Here is a 22,000-nt window from a genome sequence, read left to right on the forward strand (position 1 = left end):
CACTGGTTGAGAAACAGCCTATTTATTCTGTCTTTGAATAGCCTTGAAAAAATTGTTTATCCAGAAAATTTGACATAAGTATTGCCATAAACTCCATACCCATACCAAACAACTCAATTCTTACTTGAAGAAAGTGATTCAACTTGCAAGATTGAATCTTTAACAAATATTTGCTAAAAATCTTAAAAAAATACAAAAACTTGTAAAATATGAAAATAAGAAGATGAGAAAATAAGAAACAGGAAAATTAAAAGCAGAGTTTTAGGTACAGCCAAGATTAAAAATGTCGAGCATTCAATCCAGTACTCTTACCATTCATTACGAATACTGTGACCCCCGCGAATTGCGCCGAGTACCAAAATGCATTGCCAACAAAAGGGATTTTCTCTAAATTCCAATCAATTTCTTCGAGGAATGAAATTGGTTAATCCTGGCAGCTCTCGGATTTACCTAGAGGCACGTTTCGACTCCATCTAATATCAGTTGGGTTTGAAAGTTAGGGTTGCCATCTTTTACATTTTCCGAAATTTTGATCGCACAAAACTAATAATAAGTAATAAATAACTATCATTATGTATGTAAAGTCTTTATTGTACAAAATAAGTAAACAAACACAGATGACAAACAATGAAAACTTATCCCTTTAAGGGATCTCTACCAGTCAACCTTTGATTGGATGAGAGGAACATTCATTATGATCTTAATAATTTAGTAAAATTTTGTAAAATATGTCTTAAGCAGCGTAAGTGACTAAATTAGAAACAAACAAGCTGAGATATGTGGTGCATGCCAGTGGTGGTGTAGCGGTATAGCACGCAGCACGGAATGCTGAGGACCTGGGTTCGATTCTCAGCGCTGGTCTCTTTCTCTGGTTTTTCTGTGCATCTGTGTTTCAGTTTGTATTTTCGATACATAATTAACTTGAGTGTACCATGAGAAAGTGGCATATAGAGAATCTGATATTTTGAGAATCTGACATTCTACATATCTGACATAAAGCGTCAAAAGGGATGTCACTTTACTTCATCCCAGATTACATTAGAGGATTTTTACATAGGTATGACAGTAGATATATTTGTTACGGGATATCGATCATGATTACCTTTAATGATTTCTCAATATGATTAGTTTTTTGGAGTCTTTTTGTATTTTTTATTTCAATTCGAAATTTGTTACTTTTACCGGTGCTGCTGCTTAAGTAGCATAGTAGAAATAAGCAACCTGAGATATGTATGCATAGGAAAAATTCGTGTCTAGATTCCTGTCGAGCAGTGGTGTAGGGGTTATAGCACGCAGCACGGATTGCTGAGGACCTGGGTTCGATTCCCAGTGCTGGTCTCTTTTTCTGATTTTTCTGTGCATCCATGTCTCAGTTTGTATTTTCGATATGAGTTCTCATTACTTCGACGCAGTTGCATCTATCATGATCACGGAATAATTCGATCTACCAGCATGTAATTTTGTTACAATTGCAAACTTAAATGGTATCTATATGGCTTCTTCATTAGCTTACTTATGTGGTAGAAGTCAGTGATTGCATCTTATTATACCTACCGTAAGTTCTATAAATACAAAATTATTTTATGTTATGAAGTAGCTTTTAATGTTAAAGTAGTCATTACTTGTCTTTTTCTATGTATTTAGTCTAAAATAACAAGGGATCCCAAAATCTTCGAATCACTTCGGGTCAGTTCTAAACCTTTTGAGAATCATCATTTAAAAAAAAAACTGAGATGCCTTGTAAGCCTAGAGTGCGCCAGCAATTTTTCCGGCTGTGTTACTTCTTCTCTGCCTCTTTCGCTCTCACACTGAAGCAACAAGGCTGCCTGAATACCTTGTCATTTTCTCTCTGTACATGTTTTCTGTATCGCTTATTATTTCGGTGTACAATAAAGAGTCATTGTGTTGTATTGTATTCTCCACGTCCAAGCACAGCAGTGCAAGCAAACAATCCGGTAAGATTCGCTGGGAATCCAATCCGCTAAAAAAATTTACTAAGTTACCCAATCAGTGTGTATGTATCATCCATTTTTACGAGTAAATGAGAGCTAATGAACTGAAACAATTGCTTTTCACACCTCTCCTTCAGAAAAGAAACTTTTCCTCCCTGACGAGATGGAGCAAAGTGCGACTTTTCTGTTCAAGGCTTTTCTAAGTGTTTTATTGCAAATGCCATTTTTTCACGTTGATAATTGTAAAGCCACGCCATTTTATATGCTGGTTGTTCTTTAATAATATTTAGATTATTTATTTCTTCAAGTTTCTTAATGCTCGGTGTGAAAAGTTGTATGAGCCACTCGCGAGCAAAATTATTTTCATCTTGGGCGTTAACACTTGAATCCCTCATTATGCTCAGGATTCTACTTTATAATCCCTCGCTACGCGCAGGATTCTATTGTAGAATCCTTTGCCACGTTCTGGATTCAACGTACGCCCTAGCCGTAAATACACTATTTTGCATCCTTGTGACACAAATAACTATTGCTCACCCACGACCCGCATTCATAGCAAGCCTAATCGCGGGTGAGCAAAGTAATTATTTCAGTTCATTGAGGACCTCCGCAAAGAACCTACGCCTGATTCAATAAATTACATGAGAGCTTTTATACCTTAATAAGCTGATATGTTATTTAATTTCCTTTAAGCACTGGTTGACAATAATTCCCTTTGTGAGTACGGAGCATGACCATACTCGTAAATCCTTTTTTGTAAGTCTATCAACCACATAATACTGTTGTATGCTGCGGTATAACTCCCTTTGCATATGTAATTTATGGAGAGCGGATTTGAAGTAGCTATTACAAGTTTAGTATGGATTGACTAGTGCAATTGGTTAGATAGATAGATAGATTTATTTATTAGATAATATGTTGTTTATTGGTCTTACAGTTATCTTATCGCCAGCACCCGCCGCCCTCCCCTCCCCCGACCAACACGCCAGCACGAGCAGCACGCCATGCAGTATCAAACTCATTTACCGACCTTGGGCTTCATGACAAGAAAATATGCACGAGCAATGACTCACTTACCGACCACAGGTTTCATGACAAGCACATTAAGGTCGAGGGTTTTATTTGGGGGGTCGCAACCAAGGTAGCCAGCATGTTACGACACTGTTTACGAGCAAGTATAATTCTTCCAAATATTGGCGATACCTTAGGCTGCGCTCTTGGTAGCGCCGCCTTCCCCCTCCCGCAGCATGCGCCTGAGCGCGTGTGGGGGTGTGGTCCTGCAGCAGCGCGCGCAGCAGCATTAGTACGGGCACTGACTCATTTACCGACCTTAGGCTTCATGAAAATAAAATTTCAACGCGCAATGACTCATTTACCGACCTTGGGTTTCATGACAAGCACATTAAGGTCTAGGGTTTTATTTGGGGGCTTGCAACCAAGGTAGCCTGCATGTTACGACACTGTTTACGAGCAAGTGTGATGAAAAATAAATACTTACTTGTACTAGTACTAGTCTTATCCATATTAAACTTGTAATTTACACTAAAAAACAGAGTGTTTGTGGATTAACATTTCGGTAATATAATTATGTACTTTAACAAACGAGACCTTGAGATTTATCTATTACATCTTTACCCGCGGCTTCGCTCGCCTAAACCGTTAGATCTAACAAACGAATCGAAATTCATAAAATAATATCATCGTAGTCTTTATTAACGATGTTGTATGACGAACATCAGTGCAAAATTGTTATGCCTCTAGATTTAGCGGTTACACGTTAAAGCAAGAATTTTCTTTTCCCAATTCCTTTGTACCGAATTTTCAGATAAAAATGTAAATGTTGATGCAACGTACCCTGCACAAACGCAGCTCATGTCTAATGCATTAGGATGTGATCAACTCGTAACGATGCATAGTGATCATACTGGATGCATTAATATTGGGGGTACTAGAAAACTTTGCTTTTGAAGTCTTTGATCTGAAATTCCTAAACAACATGCCAAAATTGAGAGACGCTTTGGAGGAGTCTAAAAGGGATTAGAACAGTATGATTATGATATTTAAATTTTACCCACAACTACAACCTAAACATGATGTTTTATCGCCTATTATTATTTTGTACGAGTATACCCTACTTGCACTACTACTACTAATTTTATTAACCATTACTATTGTATTGGTAAGAAATATGCTTCTGATATTGATCATTAAAGATGTTAGGGGAATCTGAGTGCAGCAAGTCTGTCAAGTTTTTATTTTTATTTTTTCGGCTGCATACATAAAACTAAATTAATATTTACCCGCGATTATTAATCGTATGAAGTTTTTTTGGATTTTTGTTCTCAAATCATAATACGCATTTTTGGTGACTTTGTCATGCACGGAACCGCTGATTGGTTTGTCAACACGCCTGATGAATGAGTAGGCAACGTGTTATGGAAGTGGAATGAGCAACGAGCAAAGACATCACCCTTTGATGAATGTATCCGAACAACCGTGTTATGTTAGGGCTCCAGGCTTTACGGAGTGGGTACTGTAGGTTGTCTTTATTTTGTAATGTAAAACTGTTTGTTCTGACGGCTTAATTGTACTTTTGTTAAGTACCTACTATGACTTTATACTTACTCGGAATTTGTGTGCCTGGAGGATCAAAAGCGTAAAGATGAATCGATGCGAGAAATATCGTGCGAGTTGTGGCATATTGCAAAGGAAAGCTACAAAAATGGTGCCATGTCTGCGTAACAGGGAGTACGAAGACAGGCTGATAGAGCTGGGACTTAACACTTTGGAGAGGCGGAGGCAGCTTGGCGATCTTGATATTGACCGGACACTATAATGTACCTGAATTAAGGTGCGACCAAACCGCTGCTTAAAAAACGGTGACGGCACGGAATCGCAGTGACGCACCGCATGCGCACCGTTTTTATCGCATGCTCTCCACACCGCTGCTTAAAATACGGAATCGCAGTGACGTGCCGTAAACGTCAGGTCTTTATCGAACAAAAGTCGTGACGTTTACGGCAAGTCACTGCGATTCCGCACCGATTGCGTATTTTAAGCACCGGTGTGGAAAGCATATAAAAAAACGGTGCGCATACGATGCGTCACTGCGTTACGTTTAAGCAGCGGTTTGGTCCACATTTAAGTGGCATATTTACATTGAGCATTAATGAGAGACTACGAGGTCACTCTCTGAAACTGATACGCACCCTAAGTACAAGCAACCCCAGGCGCCATTTCCTGGGCAACCGCATTGTGAAGCAGTGGAACAATTTGCCCAAGAAGTGATCAGTGCACCTTCAGTGAATTCTTTTAAAAACAGACTTGATAAGTACTTCGAGGACAGTTACACAAGTGAATAATGATATGCACGCCTCAGCTATAGCTTATAAGCTGCCTGTGCATTATAAATAATAATAATATAACCTTGGTATGTAACAGACTTTGGGAATCGTCGACGGGGCCATAAAGCAGGCGGTAAAGGAGCGTTTCTTATGCCGCCTTACAAAGGTACTTAACAGTCTTTTGTCTGGTAGTAATAAGGTGCGCGCCTTTAACGCTAATAAGGTGTAAGGTGTATAATACTAAGGTGGACTCAGACTGAGCTGGACGCCCTGGACCGGAGGGTCCGCTACTGCTTACTACGCACCGCATGCTACACCCACGCTCGTCTCTGTTATGAGACTGTACACACGGAAATATGGAGGTCGCGGCTTTCTAAATGCCAAAAATTTCCACAATTATCTTCGGTTGTTCTCATCTTGCTAACGGCGAGTATTTGCACAGACATAAATTAGTAGCCAGGATTATCCACCAGCAACTTGCTTTTCGATACGGCCTTGTAGACTTCGAGGTACCGTACTATAGGTACGCCCCTGCGCCAGTTCTCGAAAATGGTCGTGCCACGCTCTATTGGGATCGATCTGTCATCACGGACAGGACTATTGTAGCTAATAAGCCTGATGTCGTGCTGAAAGATCGATCAAAACGCCAGGCAGTGCTCGTCGACATCACCATCCCACATGACGAGAACCTCGTGAAGGCTGAGAAGGACAAACTCAGCAAGTACCATGTCTTGGCTCACGAGGTGACCGCTAAGTATGTGGGATGTTGACTCGACGATCATTGTCGCGATAGTTGTTTCGGCAAACGGTCTAATAGCGAAGAGTCTTGACCAACATCTCAAAAGGCTCTCGCTAGATGGCCAGATACCGAAAGCGGTACAGAGGTTCCTCATTCTGCGGCCCTGACCACCGGCAGCTTGGGCCCTGCCCCGCCACCGGCGGTAAACTAGGTTAGGTTTTTACAATATTTTTTATTTTATTTGTACTTTTTGTAATTAACTTTATATAATTATTGTAAAATCCTAAACTAAAAATATAAATAAATAAAGGGAGTAATAATAATTATAACATTGAGGTCGAGGACCAATTACATAAATAATGTTCATAGCCACACGGCCAATACGACCATAGGTAAACTGTTTTTCATAAAGAATATTTTTTCTGTTTACTTCTTACACACTTTCTTTCTGACGAAAGCTAAGTTAAAAGCCACTAACGTGGTCTTTTTGACCACACAGCAGCAGCGGCCATCAGCGCGTATTTGAAAGACTTGACGTCTTTCACATCGGAACTTTGATGTCACGAGAATATCTCAAGGTACACAGTGGAAATTGTTCCATGAGACAATTAAAAACCATTTACCAAGCGTCAAATGTGTAACCATGATTCTTATTTCTGTGAAATACCTTTTACTCATATGTGTTTATGCAATATGGAATGTGTTTACAGAATTAGTAACAAGAGCATCAACATCTGTATAGACTGCATGTTTCTTACGTCAAAAAAGCGCTTAAAATTTGTTCACAGCGCGGATTTGTGAACCTTTCCTATAGGTAGTTTGTTGATGTCCGTGGCAGGGGTTGTGTCAAAGTAATATGGATGATTGAAATGCCGCGCGTTTAGTTCCAAACAGCCAGTCAGTGTCTTAAGGTAGATGATAATAATATTAATAAACAAGAGGAATAGCAATGTAACCGTTTGTGTTTTCTTCATGAATGATATTACTAGACTTTCGGTACTTAAAATCTCTACTCATCACGTTGTTACCATGACAAAAAATATATTCTATGTATTGAAAACCATGCCCAGTAGCGCGTTTTCTACCAACCATGTATGCCATGTATGCGCTTGACATTCCGTTCCTGACTCGTTCCTATTACGGTCATGTCATGATACAGTGTAATGGGTAGGAGACCTTTATATTGCATACTAACCCGTTACAGTTTTTTTTTTGTTTTTAAACAATGATGTTTTTTTTAGCGTTCCGTACCTCGAAAGGAAAAAACGGAACTTTGTTGTCCGTCCGTCCGTCTGTTAAGACCCTTTTTCTCAGGAACGCGTGGACGTATCAAGCTGAAATTGATACCGAATACTCAAACCTGCGGTCCCTTCAAGCCCTGAAAAAAATCAAATGCCACAAATTTCCGCATATTTTCGAAACTCGCAAGGGAATAAAAACCTACAGGGTACTTACTTCCCGTGAACTCAGAATCTTGAAATTTGGCATGAAGGTAGCTATTATAACACAACCACCTAAAAAAGTCCGAAAATCTTGATTCTTTATGTCTGTCTGTAAATATCAATGACCAATATAATCTGACCCCACACTGCGAACATTTTGCTTAAGAGTAGGGCTCTGCATACACTGGATGTATTAAATCACTCGGAAAAAAGCGAGAAATATTATTAACTTCAAGACACGATTCCCGATTACATACCTATAAATCTGTACGGAACCCTCGGTGCGCGAGTCCGACTCGCACTTGCCCGGTTTTTATTTGTGTTAACGATGATTGTTTCTCCTTTTGCAGTCGTGGTCGTCTGTGCTAACCCCGACACGGTGAGGGAGATAATGCTAGCGGCAGACGAGCTCAACATGGTGTCTTCGGGTGAATACGTGTTCTTCAACATAGAACTGTTTTCAAAGTAAGTTAGTTTACAACTAGGTACAGATAATTTATAAATGATCTTAGATCTAGTTTAGCAAACGTTCTGCGCTAAAGCCGTGGTGGCCTAGAGGTTTGAACTTGCCTGTCAAGCAGATGCATCTCACGTCTCCTACGTTCAAAATTGGATTGCAAACGCGTACATAATCATCATCATCATCATGCCAGCTGAAAGACGTCCACTGCTTGACATAGGCCTCCCCCAAGGCTCTCCACTCAGACCGGTCTTGTGCTTTCCGCATCCACAGCCAGCGATCCCGTGATCTTAACCAGGTCGTCGCTCCATCTTGTTGTGTGTAGGCCTACCGACCGCTCGTCTCCCGGTCCGCGGAGGCCGTAAATAATAATTTAACAGTTCTATTTATTTTTTAACTATCATTTGTTTTTATTAGCAAAACGTTTCATCACCATCTCGGCCTAATAGACGTCCCACTTCTGGGCTCAGGCCACCCAGAATGATATGTCTTGAGCCGTAGTTCCCACGCGGGCTCAATACGGATTGGGAACTTCACACTCGCCATTGAATTGCTTCGCAAGTTTGTGTGGATTTCCTCACGAAGTTTTCCTTCACCATAAAGCTCGTGATTAATTTCAAATGTAGGTAATTTCGGACTTAAATTTCGAAAAACTCTAGCTTGAGAAGCTATGGCTCAAACTACTTGCTCACCATGGTTTTTTAACTAACAGCATTCTTGCGAAGTAAACTTGGCCAAATATAAGCTCCATCCCTATTAGGACACGGAATGTTACCTGTTCCAAAATAAAATGCAAAATGGTTGAAACTACTATCAAATTCAGTAAATAATTTCCCAGCTGTCTCTCGGCTTGCTGATATTTCATTGATTTCCTCGGGGAGCATGTGAGACCCATAATTAAGGTCACCTGCATTGCCTGTTCAACGAGCGATAATTTTTAGGGTTCCGTACCCAAAGGGTGCCAACGGGACTCTAGACTCGCTACATCCGCTGTCTGTCTGTCTGTCCGTCTATCACAGGTCTGAGCCGTAATAGCGTAATATCTAGATATTTGAAATTTTCACAGATTATGTATATCGAAGGTTCCCAGGTTAAACTCAATAACTCGATCTAATAATTGGGATGCACCAAAAAAAAAACTATAGTTTTTATTTTATTTAAGGGAAGAATAGGATATTTTAAGATACCATTTTCATCAATTTTGAATTTGGATGAGTATTTAATTTTTAATATTTTTTTTACGAAATACTCTGGAAGACGTCACAGTGAGACAGCCAAGTTCCATTGCCTGAAAAAAATCAGGTCGTACATATCATAATCTGTGGCATTACAATGTGACAATAATACAAGCACGGCTTAGGGTCCTAAATGAACAATGACAAGTAGTTTTATTTATTTCTCTTCTTTTAACTTCGAGTATATTTCGCTCCCTTATTAAATTTACGCACTATTTTAAATCATTTTATAGTTCAGGGGGCCTACCACGCTCTCTTAATACGATTCAGTTTAGGCTCTAAACTGAACTGCATCGCTATTTCGTACCACGACGTTACTTTTGCTATTCAGTTCAAGCACGGTTCAGCGACAGCGATACAGACATTTTCATTCACTCACTTCAAGCGGTTTTCGTACCATGACGCTTAACTTGAGTGGGAATTGATTCGCATCAGTGTCAAATTTAGCGATTCAGTATAAGTTACTCATTCTGTCAATTCTTTTGGAATTTCAAGTGTTTTCCTTGGAATATTTTTAAATTTCAAGAACTTTTCAACTTTTATTCAAGTTTTATAACTTTTCATAGGTCACTCACGACATTGTGCTTCCTAACTTCTCATTAAACATTTTATTTGTAATCAACACAACGGTTGCTAAGAACACGGAATGACATAGAGTTATGGTTTTCCAAAATAAAGAGGTTTTAGTATACAATATTTGGTTTGCATAAAGCGGCATCCCTTTCGCGACTTAGCGTTTCAGTTTCGGACCAGAGACGGCTCAGGCCTGAAATGTCTGTTTTCGTAAATTGTACAATTCTCAAAACGTCTGCGTTTTCACAATGTTTAGCACTTCTATTTAGTCAGCTTTCTCAAATTGTCTGATATTTAAAATGTGTACAATCTCAGGAAGTCGTCTATTCATAATATTTACATTCCTATAATATTAGCATTTTAGCATTAGCATTAAAAGCCGTGGTGGCCTAGAAAAGCCGTGGTGGCCTAGAAAAGCCGTGGTGGCCTAGTGGTTTGACCTATCGCCTCTCAAGCAGAGGGTCGTGGGTTCAAACCCCGGCTCGCACCTCTGAGTTTTTCGAAATTCATGTGCGGAATTACATTTGATATTTACCACGAGCTTTGCGGTGAAGGCAAACAACGTGAGGAAACCTGCACAAACCTGCAAAGCAATTTAATGGTGCGTGTGAAGTTCCTAATCCGCACTGGGCCCGCGTGGGAACTATGGCCCAAGCCCTCTTGTTCTGAGAGGAGGCCTGTGCCCAGCAGTGGGACGTATATAGGCTGGGATGATGAATATTAGCATTACCATAATTTCTGCTTTCCCGTTATGATCACTTTTTTAAATAGGCTATAGTCTTGTTATGTTTGTTTTCCCATAATGTCTGCTTTATTTACAAAACAATTTTCCAAGGGATTTTCGTAGTTTATTTTTTTACTGAAATCAATGCTAATAAATGCGAAAGTAACTCAGTCTGTCTGTCTGTTACTCTTTCACGGCTAAACCGCTGTACCGATTAAGATGAAATTTGAAGACCATGATTAGAGACATTTTGGGAATGAGACTTTTCTGGAATGCCAACGTTATAAGCAGGCGGATATTTTGAGGTTGCAGACATTTTGAGAATAAGCACTTTCTGAAAAGCGAACATTATACAAAAACTGTCAGTCTTGGAGACAGGCAATTTTAAATAGCTGATATTTTGAGAAGCTGACATTATGCAAAAGACGTGTTGACATTCTGAAAAGCAGACATTTTGCGAATAATACATTTTAAGAAAACGGATATTTCAGGCCTGAGCCCCAGAGACAATATCGGTCTTTCATTCACTTGTAAACCATTGAGACTCAGCTCTGAGAAATAAACGTCGTGGTACCAATTTCGACGATTCAGTTTAGGTGCCTAAATTGAACTGCTCTGCGTTTGGATCGTTTATGAAAAGATCATGGTAGGCCCCCAGTATACTGAGCTGCTGTATACAGCGGCCTGCAGAACAAGGGAAATTTTATTGACAAAAAGCATTCTTGTATGTCAAAAACTTGCAATTACTTACTAGTATAAATACCCTCAGTTGAGCTAAGACCTAAGGCGTCCAACATTTTAAAGGGCTGCTTCGTTTTCCTGCGTTCTTAGCTATAACTTTACGAGAATTTAACTTAAGAACTAACTTTGTTATCGCAGCGCATGCAAACATTAAGGATTTTATACTCGTAAGTCAGCTGGTAGTAATTTTAAATCATAAAATTCGAGATCTTTATACAGCTTGTTGAAAACTCCTGGAGTAGTTCTGAGAAATTCAAGCGTACGTCGATAAAGGTCAAGAAGAAATTTATATTCAACGGCGTTCCTATTTTCCGTTAGAATACCTTATATGCGATTTATGTTTTTCGACATAAACCAATCGAAGTTTAAATAAATGCGATTTGCTGTCGTAACTCAACGAGCAACAAAATTTAAAACACAGTTCTGAAGAAAATGGAAAAAGACGCCCAATCAGTTTTGTGTTTTGAAGATACAAGAAGTTAAAATGCTCCTTTAATTTTTGTATATTTAGTTTTGGTATTTTAAACTCTTAGATACCTATATCTATAGATATTAAATAGTTTCTAACCGCTAGACTTTGAACAGATATTGAAACGATATCATTTAGTAGATACATTTTTCACAATTTCGTTTCTTCACTTAACTCTAATATATAAATCAAACAGGTAAAGTTGAAGCCAATATTATATCTTTATCCTATTTAGGATTTAACAAGCACTGTCGAAAAATCTATCACCACAGTACCTATGTATTGTTAGCCCCTATAACAATAGATAATAGGGGTCCGTAGCATGTGTATCAGGGGTCCGCAGTTGATCAGTCTGTAAACATATTTATTAGGAAATTTCCATAAAAAATTTGACAGGGGTCCATGGAATTGTTTAAATTGTGAAAGTGATCCGTGACTGCAAAAAGTTCAAGAAACCCTGACCTACAGGAAAACTTCTTTTTTTACTTTTTTAACAACGGCAATTGAATATTGATCCTTACCTTTTGTGTATCAACTCGCTTGTAGTAAATTTTTTTGTATCCTAAACCCTTCCTTTTCCCCACAGCCTAGCATCAGCATCGTCCAAGGAGCCTTGGAAGGTGGAAGGTGATACAGACGAGCGGAACGAGCGCGCTCGACGAGCATACAGTGCAGTACTCACCGTAACCAGTCCCGCGCCGGAAAAGAAAGAGTACCTCGACTTCTCTGACCAGGTTGGTATGAAACAAGGAATAGAAGGGAGATTGGAGTAACCTGGTAGGCTTGTAATGTTTTTTTTTACGTATTACGTAAAGGTAGCTTAAAATTGTTTCTCTATTCGATAACAGGCATTGTGAAGTTTTAATTTTTAGAACATATACAAAATAGTCAAATACCTACCGTATTTCAAATAATCGATAAAACATAATATTTTATGGAAACAAAAATAAAATATTAAAGCATTCAATATTTAACTTTTACAAAGTTGTAGGGGGGTCGAAAATGACCTGAACTACTTCGAGAAAAGGATGGTACGGCCGTGCCGCTTTTTTGCTCGACTTGGCGGAGGGGCACTGCCGTGCCCCCAGATTCGCCTCACTCATATTAAATGATATTGACCCGGATAACTAACGTCTCGCCTCCGCTCTGCACGTGTGCACGTGTTGCAGCAGCCGCCGAGTCGCGTTGCTCCTAAGAAGAAGAGCTACGGATTAGCCCGAAACATGTCGAGCTAAACTCGATTTAAGACGTGAGTTATCCGAGTCAACATCATTTAATATTTATTCGACCGAAGTTTAGCGTTCAAGTACTTACATTGTTTCGCAGGTCAAAGAATTAGCAGCAACAAAATACAACTACACTTTCGGTAAAGATGAGGTGGTGTCGACATTCGTTGCAGCGTTTTACGATGCAGTGCTACTGTATGCACTCGCGCTTAATGACACTCTGAAGCAATCGGATGACCCCAGGGGGAGACTTGATGGGAAAGCTGTTATAAATAACATGTGGAACAGGAGTTTTCAAGGTAATACTTTAAATAAGACAGAAAGAAAGAAAGAAAGAAAGAAAAGTTTATTTTGGCTCCAAAAAGTACCACCTAAAACTAAGACTAGAACTAGCACTAAAACTATGTTACTAGGTGACACGGCAGGATACCAAAAAGGGTCTCCACTCAGCATGTGTTGCCGCACATTATGTGCAGTAACGCTGGTTTTTGGTTGACACAGTTTAGAAAGACTTTTTAATAAAGTTTTTGAGTGAATAGCTGTTACCTAGCGCTTCGTTCGCACAAACCATTGGATTTGATAATTTGGTAATGGTATGTTATTGAAATCAGTAAAACCCCAAGCCTTTTAATGTCATCATCAATATACAAAAACTAACCAAACCTAACATTGCAGGTATCACAGGCGAAGTGATTATAGACACAAATGGCGACCGAGTGGCTTCATACTCCCTACTGGACATGAATCCAGATACCAGCAAATTTCAGGTCAGTCTAAAGGCCGGCTTAAAGCTGCAAGAAAAATCGTGCAAGTTGCATTACATTGCGAGACCGTAAAGCCAACGAGTTTTAGTGGTCAATCCAGCGCTGCAATGTAATGCAACTTGCACGAGATTTTCTTACAGATCTAAACTGGGTTGGATATTGCACGAAATCAGCCTCGCTAGTAATAAGCCAAGTGGAACATCATGTAGTTCAGTTACATACTTCAGTCTTGTTCTGTTGTTCAGTAGAAGTTGCAATTTAATGGAATTTTACTTTGAACTGTTGTTATCCACACTTAATATTATAAATATTAAAGTGTGTGTTTCTATGTATGTTTGTCCGTCTTTCGGAGCGATGGATCGACGTGACATAGGCTACTTTTTATCCCGGAAAAATGCACAGTTCCCGAGGGAGCAGCGCGCGATAACTGAATTCCACGCGAGCGAAGCCGCGGGAAAAAACTTGTTTTAGAATAAATTTCAGTTAAATAGCTATGCCCTACCTATAGAGCGCGCTTTTGTGGTGGTACTACTACCTACAACAAAGGAAACTCACTTAGTATCCAATTGAAACTAAAAGGTATTTGCAATGAAACCAAACCCGAAGTTATTTGGCTGTAGGTAATTATCCCATTGCCAAGGCCATGGATTATCAAAATAACCACAAAAAATAATAGATGCTCGGGTGGCGGAGCCACTTCACGACGCAATGCATCCCGTATTCTGTACATTTTCCCAAGAATCAAGTTCCTGTTTCAGTGCTAGTTTCGGCAGATTTTTTGCCAAATCCGAAATTTAACTGAAACTTTAATAATAAGACCGAAACTCGCCGAAAAGAAAAAATAAATGTTCATTCGGGTTGTAAAACTCACTACTCGTAGGTACATACAAACCACACTTGCAAACCTTTGACCCGGCGCGACACGAAACTCCACCACGTTTTACAAAGCCACGTTCTGCTACGCTCCGTAAATATAAATGGCCAAAAGTGCTAGGTAATTAAGAAATTACGAATTTTGCTGGGCTAAACGGTATTTCGCTAAACTTTGGTAAGTAATTTGTGTTTTTGGTATGTTAAAGTTGTAAAAATTTAGTGGGTAGTGACATAACTGCTAAATTAGTACCTAAAAGTTGATAATTTTACGACTCGAGAGGCGACCGAGGATATAGGTTAAGGTATACCGTAGGCGACAGGCTAGCAACCGGTCACTATTGTACCTTTTTTGTCAAACTTAAAACCTACATACATACATACATAAAATCACGCCTCTTTCCCAACGGGGTAGGCAGAGACTACATCCTTCCACTTGCTACGATTCTGGCATACAACTCTCGCTTCCTCTACATTCATCAATCTTTTCATGCATGCACGTCGGTTTAGAGTACTCCTGACCCGACCTTTCTTCAGAACATCCCCGATTTGATCGTGGTACGTTCGTCTAGGCCTTCCTCTCCCAACGTTCCCATTCACGCTCGTCTTATAGACTTAAAACCTAAAATTGCTAAAAGTGGCTCCGAAGCGGTAACGTTTCGTGTACTCTGCCTACCTCTTATTGGGAATACAGGCGTGATGTTTGTGTGTATTGTGTGGTAATTTGACTCAACTAGTCATTTATCCTGTAATAATTTTTAAAGGAATTTGAGACGTATGACACGTAGAGTTAGAGCGTCAAGCACAGTAATTTTAAAAATAGAGATCTATGGTCTCATAACAACCGAAAAACATGCTTCGACTGCGGCAGCAGCACACACTTTTTTTGCTCTCATTATGAAAAGTACCTGGGCGACCTAGCTTTACTCGGGATAAAACTCGTTAATAACCGTTTTCCCAGAGATAAGACCAAGCTAGATCGATTTTTCATCCCTGAAAACCCCTACATACCAAATTTTATCGAAATCGTTGGGGCCGTTTCCGAGATCCCCAAAATATATTTATGTAGGTATATATATATATATATATATATATATATATATAATATATATATATATATATATATATATATATATATATATATACAAGAATTGCTCGTTTAAAGGTATTAGATGGTTATAATTTTCTTCGACGTCTCATTACGCTGGAGACTCCAATCCGGTACTCTAATTTTTGATGCGCTAATTACATAATTACATATCTCAATATCTCTTTGATTTGTTTAATAATCATTGGACAAACAAACGGAATAACATTGTTTCGTTTACGCCGTTTTGGTCATAATCATCAACACCAACTTAATTACATTCAACGCTTTCACTACGCACATCCCTCCTCTCTAAAAGACTATTTGGTTTGTTTCTTTATCTAATTTCTTTTGTTTTGGTAATGAAACCCTAAAAACTTATTCATATAGGAAGGACAATCACATCTGAGCCTTCTAGAGCTAGTATGTGGTCAGTATATTATCTCGCCTTTCACTATGTGGCTTCCCTTTTTTGGGTCATTAATCTTGATGCTATATGGTGGGACGACACTCGATACGTTTCTTGTAGGGCTGTCCTCCGTCATTTACTGGGTTCAGTGAAAGAAATCCATTAGATAAGAGATTTTGTTCGAGCAGTGGGACAGTGTGAATGTAATTATTCGTACCAAAAAATTGAACCGACTACAAAAAACCATGAAAATAATTTTCTACTAGTCTGAAATCGGTCGGTGCCTCAGCATGAGCCAGCAGGAGTGGACCTATAGTCATCTACCTCACCTACGCCCTTGTATTGGGCTTTATATTGGTAGAAAATTATTGTCATGGTTTTTTGTAGTCGGTTTAATTTTTTGTTATAAAATTTATTTTTTCACGCTTTTCAGTGTAAATAATATATAATATAGAGCTAGGTAATTCCAATTCCCATGGCAACTTTAGAAAATCTATCATTAGTGCAATTTTTTTTATACTCAAGGTGCGTGTAATGATTTGCTTAATATAAATTTTGCTAATTTTCACTTTGTATAAAAACAAAGTGCATAATTTCGATCTGCATTATATTTTCAATAATAATATAAACAATTTCTGATAACATAAACGGTTGACATAATAATAATGTACCTAATTGAATAACAGACAAAGAATTGTATTTAAAATTTACTATGAGCATTACAGTGAAGAAAAACATGCGAAGAAATTGAATTGTTCACGTAAAGGTCCCAATCCGTACTGAGCCAGCATTAAAACTATAATCTGTGCTGTGCCTTTTTATTCTAAGAGAAGTCCTGTGAATAGGTATAGAATACGAAGTATAGAAATGATTTATTCGTGACAAAGTAGCGTAGCATAACAAAAACATATTAAAAAAATACAACCGAATTGATAACCTCCTCCTTTTTTTTGAAGTCGGTTAAAAATTAAGAAAGTTGTATGTCACGAAATGGCCCCAAATCAGCAAAAATTGCCGGTCTTGCAAACGGCGCTGTTCTTCCTTTGGGACCACCTGTGCTCTGCAGTGGGACGTATATACACCGAAATGAGATCATGATGAAATTAAAACGTTTGAAAGTGTTAGAAATTGTCACTAATTAAAGCATTAAGACTCCCAGTATTCCAGCTTTAAACGACTCTCGGGACTAAAATCAGGTCGTTACAAACAGCTGCTCTACTTCGCTAAATATGACAATTACTTTGTTAGACTGACTGAAACCAAACTCCACGCGTTTTTAGACAAGTACCAAATCAAGATACACTTGAGAATTCGACTTATGACTTTGTGTTGGTGGATCAAAGAATTGCTGAGGTTATATTTAGTCTGAATTTAGGCACCCTTCGCTGCTCATCTTTAGTGATAATAAGCAGCGTTGTCGTGCCAATTTTTCATATTTAAGCTCTTTGCCCTAAACTGTATTTAGGGTAAATGCCTAAAATTAAGGCCTAGGGGGACGTAACGCGTTCTGTGATTCTCTGGTTCGTTAAGATAAGCAAAGCGGTCGGAGTGACGCCGTTTTTTTGATTACCATCCCATATTTTAGATGACTTTGTTAGATTTTGTTAGATTTCCTATGATGCTACGTTTTTGGTGGAATTAAATAAAAAACGCTTAGTGCGAGTCGAATTCGCCCATCGAGGATTCCGTACAAATTTTTGGATATGTCATAATATTATGGTATGCTTTAAACGTCTGTCATCATCATCATCATGTCAGCCGAAAGACGTCCAATGCTGGACATAGGCCTCCCCCAAGGCTCTCCACTCAGACCGGTCTTGTGCTTTTCGCATCCAACGCGATCCCGCGATCTTAACCAGGTCGTCGCTCCATCTTGTTGGAGGCCTACGACAGCTCGTCTCCCGGTCCGCGGACGCCATTCGAGAACTTTCTGACCCCAACGGCTATCAGTCCTGCGAGCAATGTGCCCCGCCCACTGCCACTTCATGTTCGCAATTCTTCGTCTTAAACGTCTGTATCTAGTCATTATCCCGTATCCAGTGATAGCAAAGTTCTGCTTCTAAGCAAAATCTAAAATTAATTTTGTTTTCACGCCCGTAATGACAGACTTTAAAAGCCATACTTAAAAACCTCACGCAACAGTGCGCCATCTAGTGAGACAAAAAACGATAGCCCTCATTGATAAGGCAGCAAACACTAAAAACGTTGTTCACAAACTATCGACAAATTGAGATGAATTGTCTTGGGAGCGTGGGGACTTTGGGGAACTTTGTAGTTTCTCCGGGCCGGAGTTATAAGTGTAGAATCATCATCATCATCATCATCAGCCGGAAGACGTCCACTGCTGAACAAAGGCCTCCCCCTTAGAACGCCACAATGAACGACAAACCACTTGCATCCACCGGTTTCCCGCAACTCTCACGATGTCATCAGTTCACCTGGTGGGAGGCCTGCCAACGCTTCGTCTTCCATTTCGTTGTCGCCACTCGATGACTTTTCTCCTCCAACGGTTACCTGTTCTTCCAAAGTGAAGAATACCTTGTCAAAACTATCCTACAATACCGGTCACATAGAATGCCATCTCGGCCTATTATATACGTCCCACAGCAGGGCACAGGCCTGCAGAATGAGAGAGTTTGGGAGGTAGTTCCCACGCGCACTCGGTGTGGATCTTGAGAACTTCACACACACAATTAAATTTCTTAGCTGATGTTTGCAGAATTCCTCACGATTCATTCCTGCACCGTAAAGCTAAAATAGTAAATTTAAAATATAATTACGTACATAACTTCTGAAAAACTAAGAGGTGCAAGCCGGGGCTCGAACCCACGACCCCCGGCTTGAGAGGCCATAGGTTAAACCACTGAACTACCACGACTTTTCATAATTATAGTGTGCTTCCAATAAAATGGAGATCATAGTCATGGTCAAGATACAAGGTGTACGTCAATGCCACAGATTATGTATGCCAATTCACTATTTTTGCCCGAATTTCATATGTCATAATGTAGCAGGCTTTTTCTTCGCCCAAAGACTGAGCCTCGCAGTGCAACGAGGCAACGCCGCCAGCGTCTTGGGTACAATGCCCCGCGCTGCGCTGCCTTTGGAAGAGGAAGCCCGTTTTAATTAATTTTACGTGTTTTTATTTTTATGTAAAAGCTCTTTATAATGCACGCTTTAGAAAATCATTTAATAAATTGCATTCACCCATATTCCATAATTGTCATTGGTCATACCTTAAGTAATATATTTCTGACAGTATTTTCTTCAACATTGCTCGGCTGCACCATTTCAAAACATAGTAAGGGACATTAAGCTAATTTTACAGGAGAGAGAAAAAACATGTTTTGTCTCAGCCGTACGAAATTTTGCAATATTCGTTCCAAAAGTGATACTTTCTCGGTTTATTAGATTAAGCCGAATATCCAGGTATATATATATGCACTTAATTTCCTATATTGCATGTTTTATGTGCCATACTAGGTTTTGAAATTAAACTCAAATAAAAACTTATAGTGAACCGATCAATTTCAAAACCCAGTATGTGTTGTCACTTTGTCATGATCTAGAGACTAAAAAGACTAAAAATCATAAGTTGTAACACGTGGACCTTTTTTCAATTTAAATAAAACAAACAGTCAGCTAAGTAGTTGTTCATTACATTAATTTATTATAAAAAATAAAAAAATACGGCACCAAGTCTTAATTTTTTTACTTTATATTATCCAACTACCTATTAATTACCATAATTACCATTACTATTATTGATTACTGAATGGGAGATTGATCCAAATATTTTTTCGGGACTGGGGTATCAGTGGTACTAGTTTAGGAGCGGATTCAGGAGCGGAAACAACAGGTTGACTTTCATTTTCTTCTGGAAACATTTCTGGAGAAGGAATAGGGGGCTCACTCTAATTTTCTTGCGGAAGTATATATATCATAATAGCAAGATGGTTCTATTAGTAGAAGCAAAGATGAGCAAATAAGCGACGAGGTAATATTTTGAACGTTAGTCGTTATTAATGGGATGAAAAAGTAACATAAAATAGCAAAAACTAACACCGAAATAACATTAAATGTTAAATGGCACAGACATAAAACATAACACAAATGCTCAAGCTCAATAAAACCATGAGACACACACTCCCACGCTCAATAATAATACAGTATGATTACTTCCGATTTGGCACTCGGCAATTCTCGGCATACCTACATCGAGAGAGATCTGAAGTGCAATAGGTACTTAGGCAGAGGTTTTGTTATTAATTACATGAAATAGGTTTGGGTATTTTATGTGATTAAATTCTGGGTTTTTAAATAAGTGTCCTATGAAAAAACACGAACATTTACGGTTAGAACTGAGACGTCCCGAGTATTAAAGTAGAAATAATCTTACTGTATGAAGCGTAATAATTAAATATCCAAACATTTTGCAAAACATGTGTGTTTGTATGTTTGTGTGTTTGTTGGTATGTTTGTCCGTCTTTCACGTCGAAACGGAGCGACGGATCGACTTGATTTCAGGCATAGAGATAGTTTATGGGCCAGAGAGTGACATAGGCTTCTTTTTATCCCGGAAAAATGCACAGTTCCCAAAGGGAACAGCGCGCGGTAACCGGATTCCACGCGGGCGAAAGCTAGTATTATATTACATTTACTTACACAAAATGGTTGTTGTCTAAATTCAAAGCGTTGTTCACTACACGCTTGGTGCGATTGCCTTATTTCATTCATTTATTAGCCAAATTACGCTACGTTTTAGCAAAACTTTAACGTTACACGTGCATACAAACTCAATCTTGGCTGGCAACTGCGCGTTTAAATGAGTTCGAACAGCTCCAGCGCAATAGCATGAAGTTAGCGCGGCAGCACAGTGCTGCCAACAACGCGTCTAAATGAATAAAGAACAACGTACCTATAACATTTGACTTACAAAAACTAGTAACTTCAACTAACAAACACATACTACTTTCCAAAAAGTTACAATTAAACTCGTTTGACCATATCAAAACCTAGTAAGTCTCTCTGACTTTTTCAAAACCTAGTAAGTGCATGTCCCATACTAGGTTTTTGAAATGGTTTTGTGCCATACTAGGTTTTGAAATGGTCAAGCCGGTTTTTTTCTGTACTTACTAGGTTTTGGAGTACTCGTATCTCTGAAGTTGAGCGAGATAGGCCTCTAAATGTTTTTGTATCTTGTAGGCACTTGCTAGAAACCACGTTTTAAGCAAAAATCGCAAAATTGAGTTTTTGAGACTTACTAGGTTTTGAAATGGTGCAGCCGTGCTATCTAACTAAGCTAACCTACTGTCTTTTTACCCGACTGCCCGAAGGAGGGTTATGTTTGTCGAGCGTATGTATGTATGTGGGTATGTATGTCCATTTCTTTGGTCCTCGCTGCAGCCTAAACGGCTGGACGGATTGTAACATATTAGGTTTCGTTGGAGTCGTCATAATTGTCGGAGTGACATAGGGTATATAATATTTCAATATGGCGTCTGCGAAAAAAAAATGGCGAAGGAATAAAAAAAAAAGTATTGTAACAATATGGGTATCAAATGAAAGCTAATAATTAGCCCATTCTAAATATATATGGGTTATAATACTTTTAATCTACTATTTTCACAGAAATATCAAAAAAGTATAAAATAAAAAACATTACATTTAAAAAATCAAAAAACCCGACTGCCTTAAAAACTAAAAGGAAGAAAATAAGTCTAGTGTTCTAGAACTCTGTTAAGTAGCTAATTTAAAGTTCAACAGTCGGGACCCATTTAAATCGTGACGCTCAAAAACTCTTAGTAATGGGCCCCGACTGTTGAACTTTAAATTAGCTACTTAACAGAGTTCTGGACCTCTCTTTTCTTCCTTTTAGTTTTTAAGGCAGTCGGGTTTTTTCATTTTTTTATTTTTTTTTATTTAAAGCGACATTTCTACAGCACGGTCTTTAAATTAAAAGGCA

At 38.8% G+C, this 22,000-nt stretch overlaps 1 protein-coding gene across 9 annotated transcripts in view; it reads left to right on the top strand.

Annotated features, from left to right (window-relative positions):
• Positions 1-22,000, top strand: part of LOC141439211 (atrial natriuretic peptide receptor 1-like) — a 456,076-nt gene that overhangs the window by 382,101 nt on the left and 51,975 nt on the right. For all 9 annotated transcript variants that reach the window (XM_074103398.1, XM_074103401.1, XM_074103397.1 and 6 more), the window contains 4 exons: positions 7,828-7,942; positions 12,266-12,413; positions 13,006-13,204; positions 13,581-13,672. In XM_074103398.1, coding sequence (XP_073959499.1) covers positions 7,828-7,942; positions 12,266-12,413; positions 13,006-13,204; positions 13,581-13,672 — 554 coding nt within the window. The remainder of the gene's footprint in view (positions 1-7,827; positions 7,943-12,265; positions 12,414-13,005; positions 13,205-13,580; positions 13,673-22,000) is intronic.

Source organism: Choristoneura fumiferana, chromosome 20, assembly GCF_025370935.1.
Source record: "Choristoneura fumiferana chromosome 20, NRCan_CFum_1, whole genome shotgun sequence".
Classification (NCBI taxonomy): Eukaryota; Metazoa; Arthropoda; class Insecta; order Lepidoptera; family Tortricidae; genus Choristoneura; species Choristoneura fumiferana.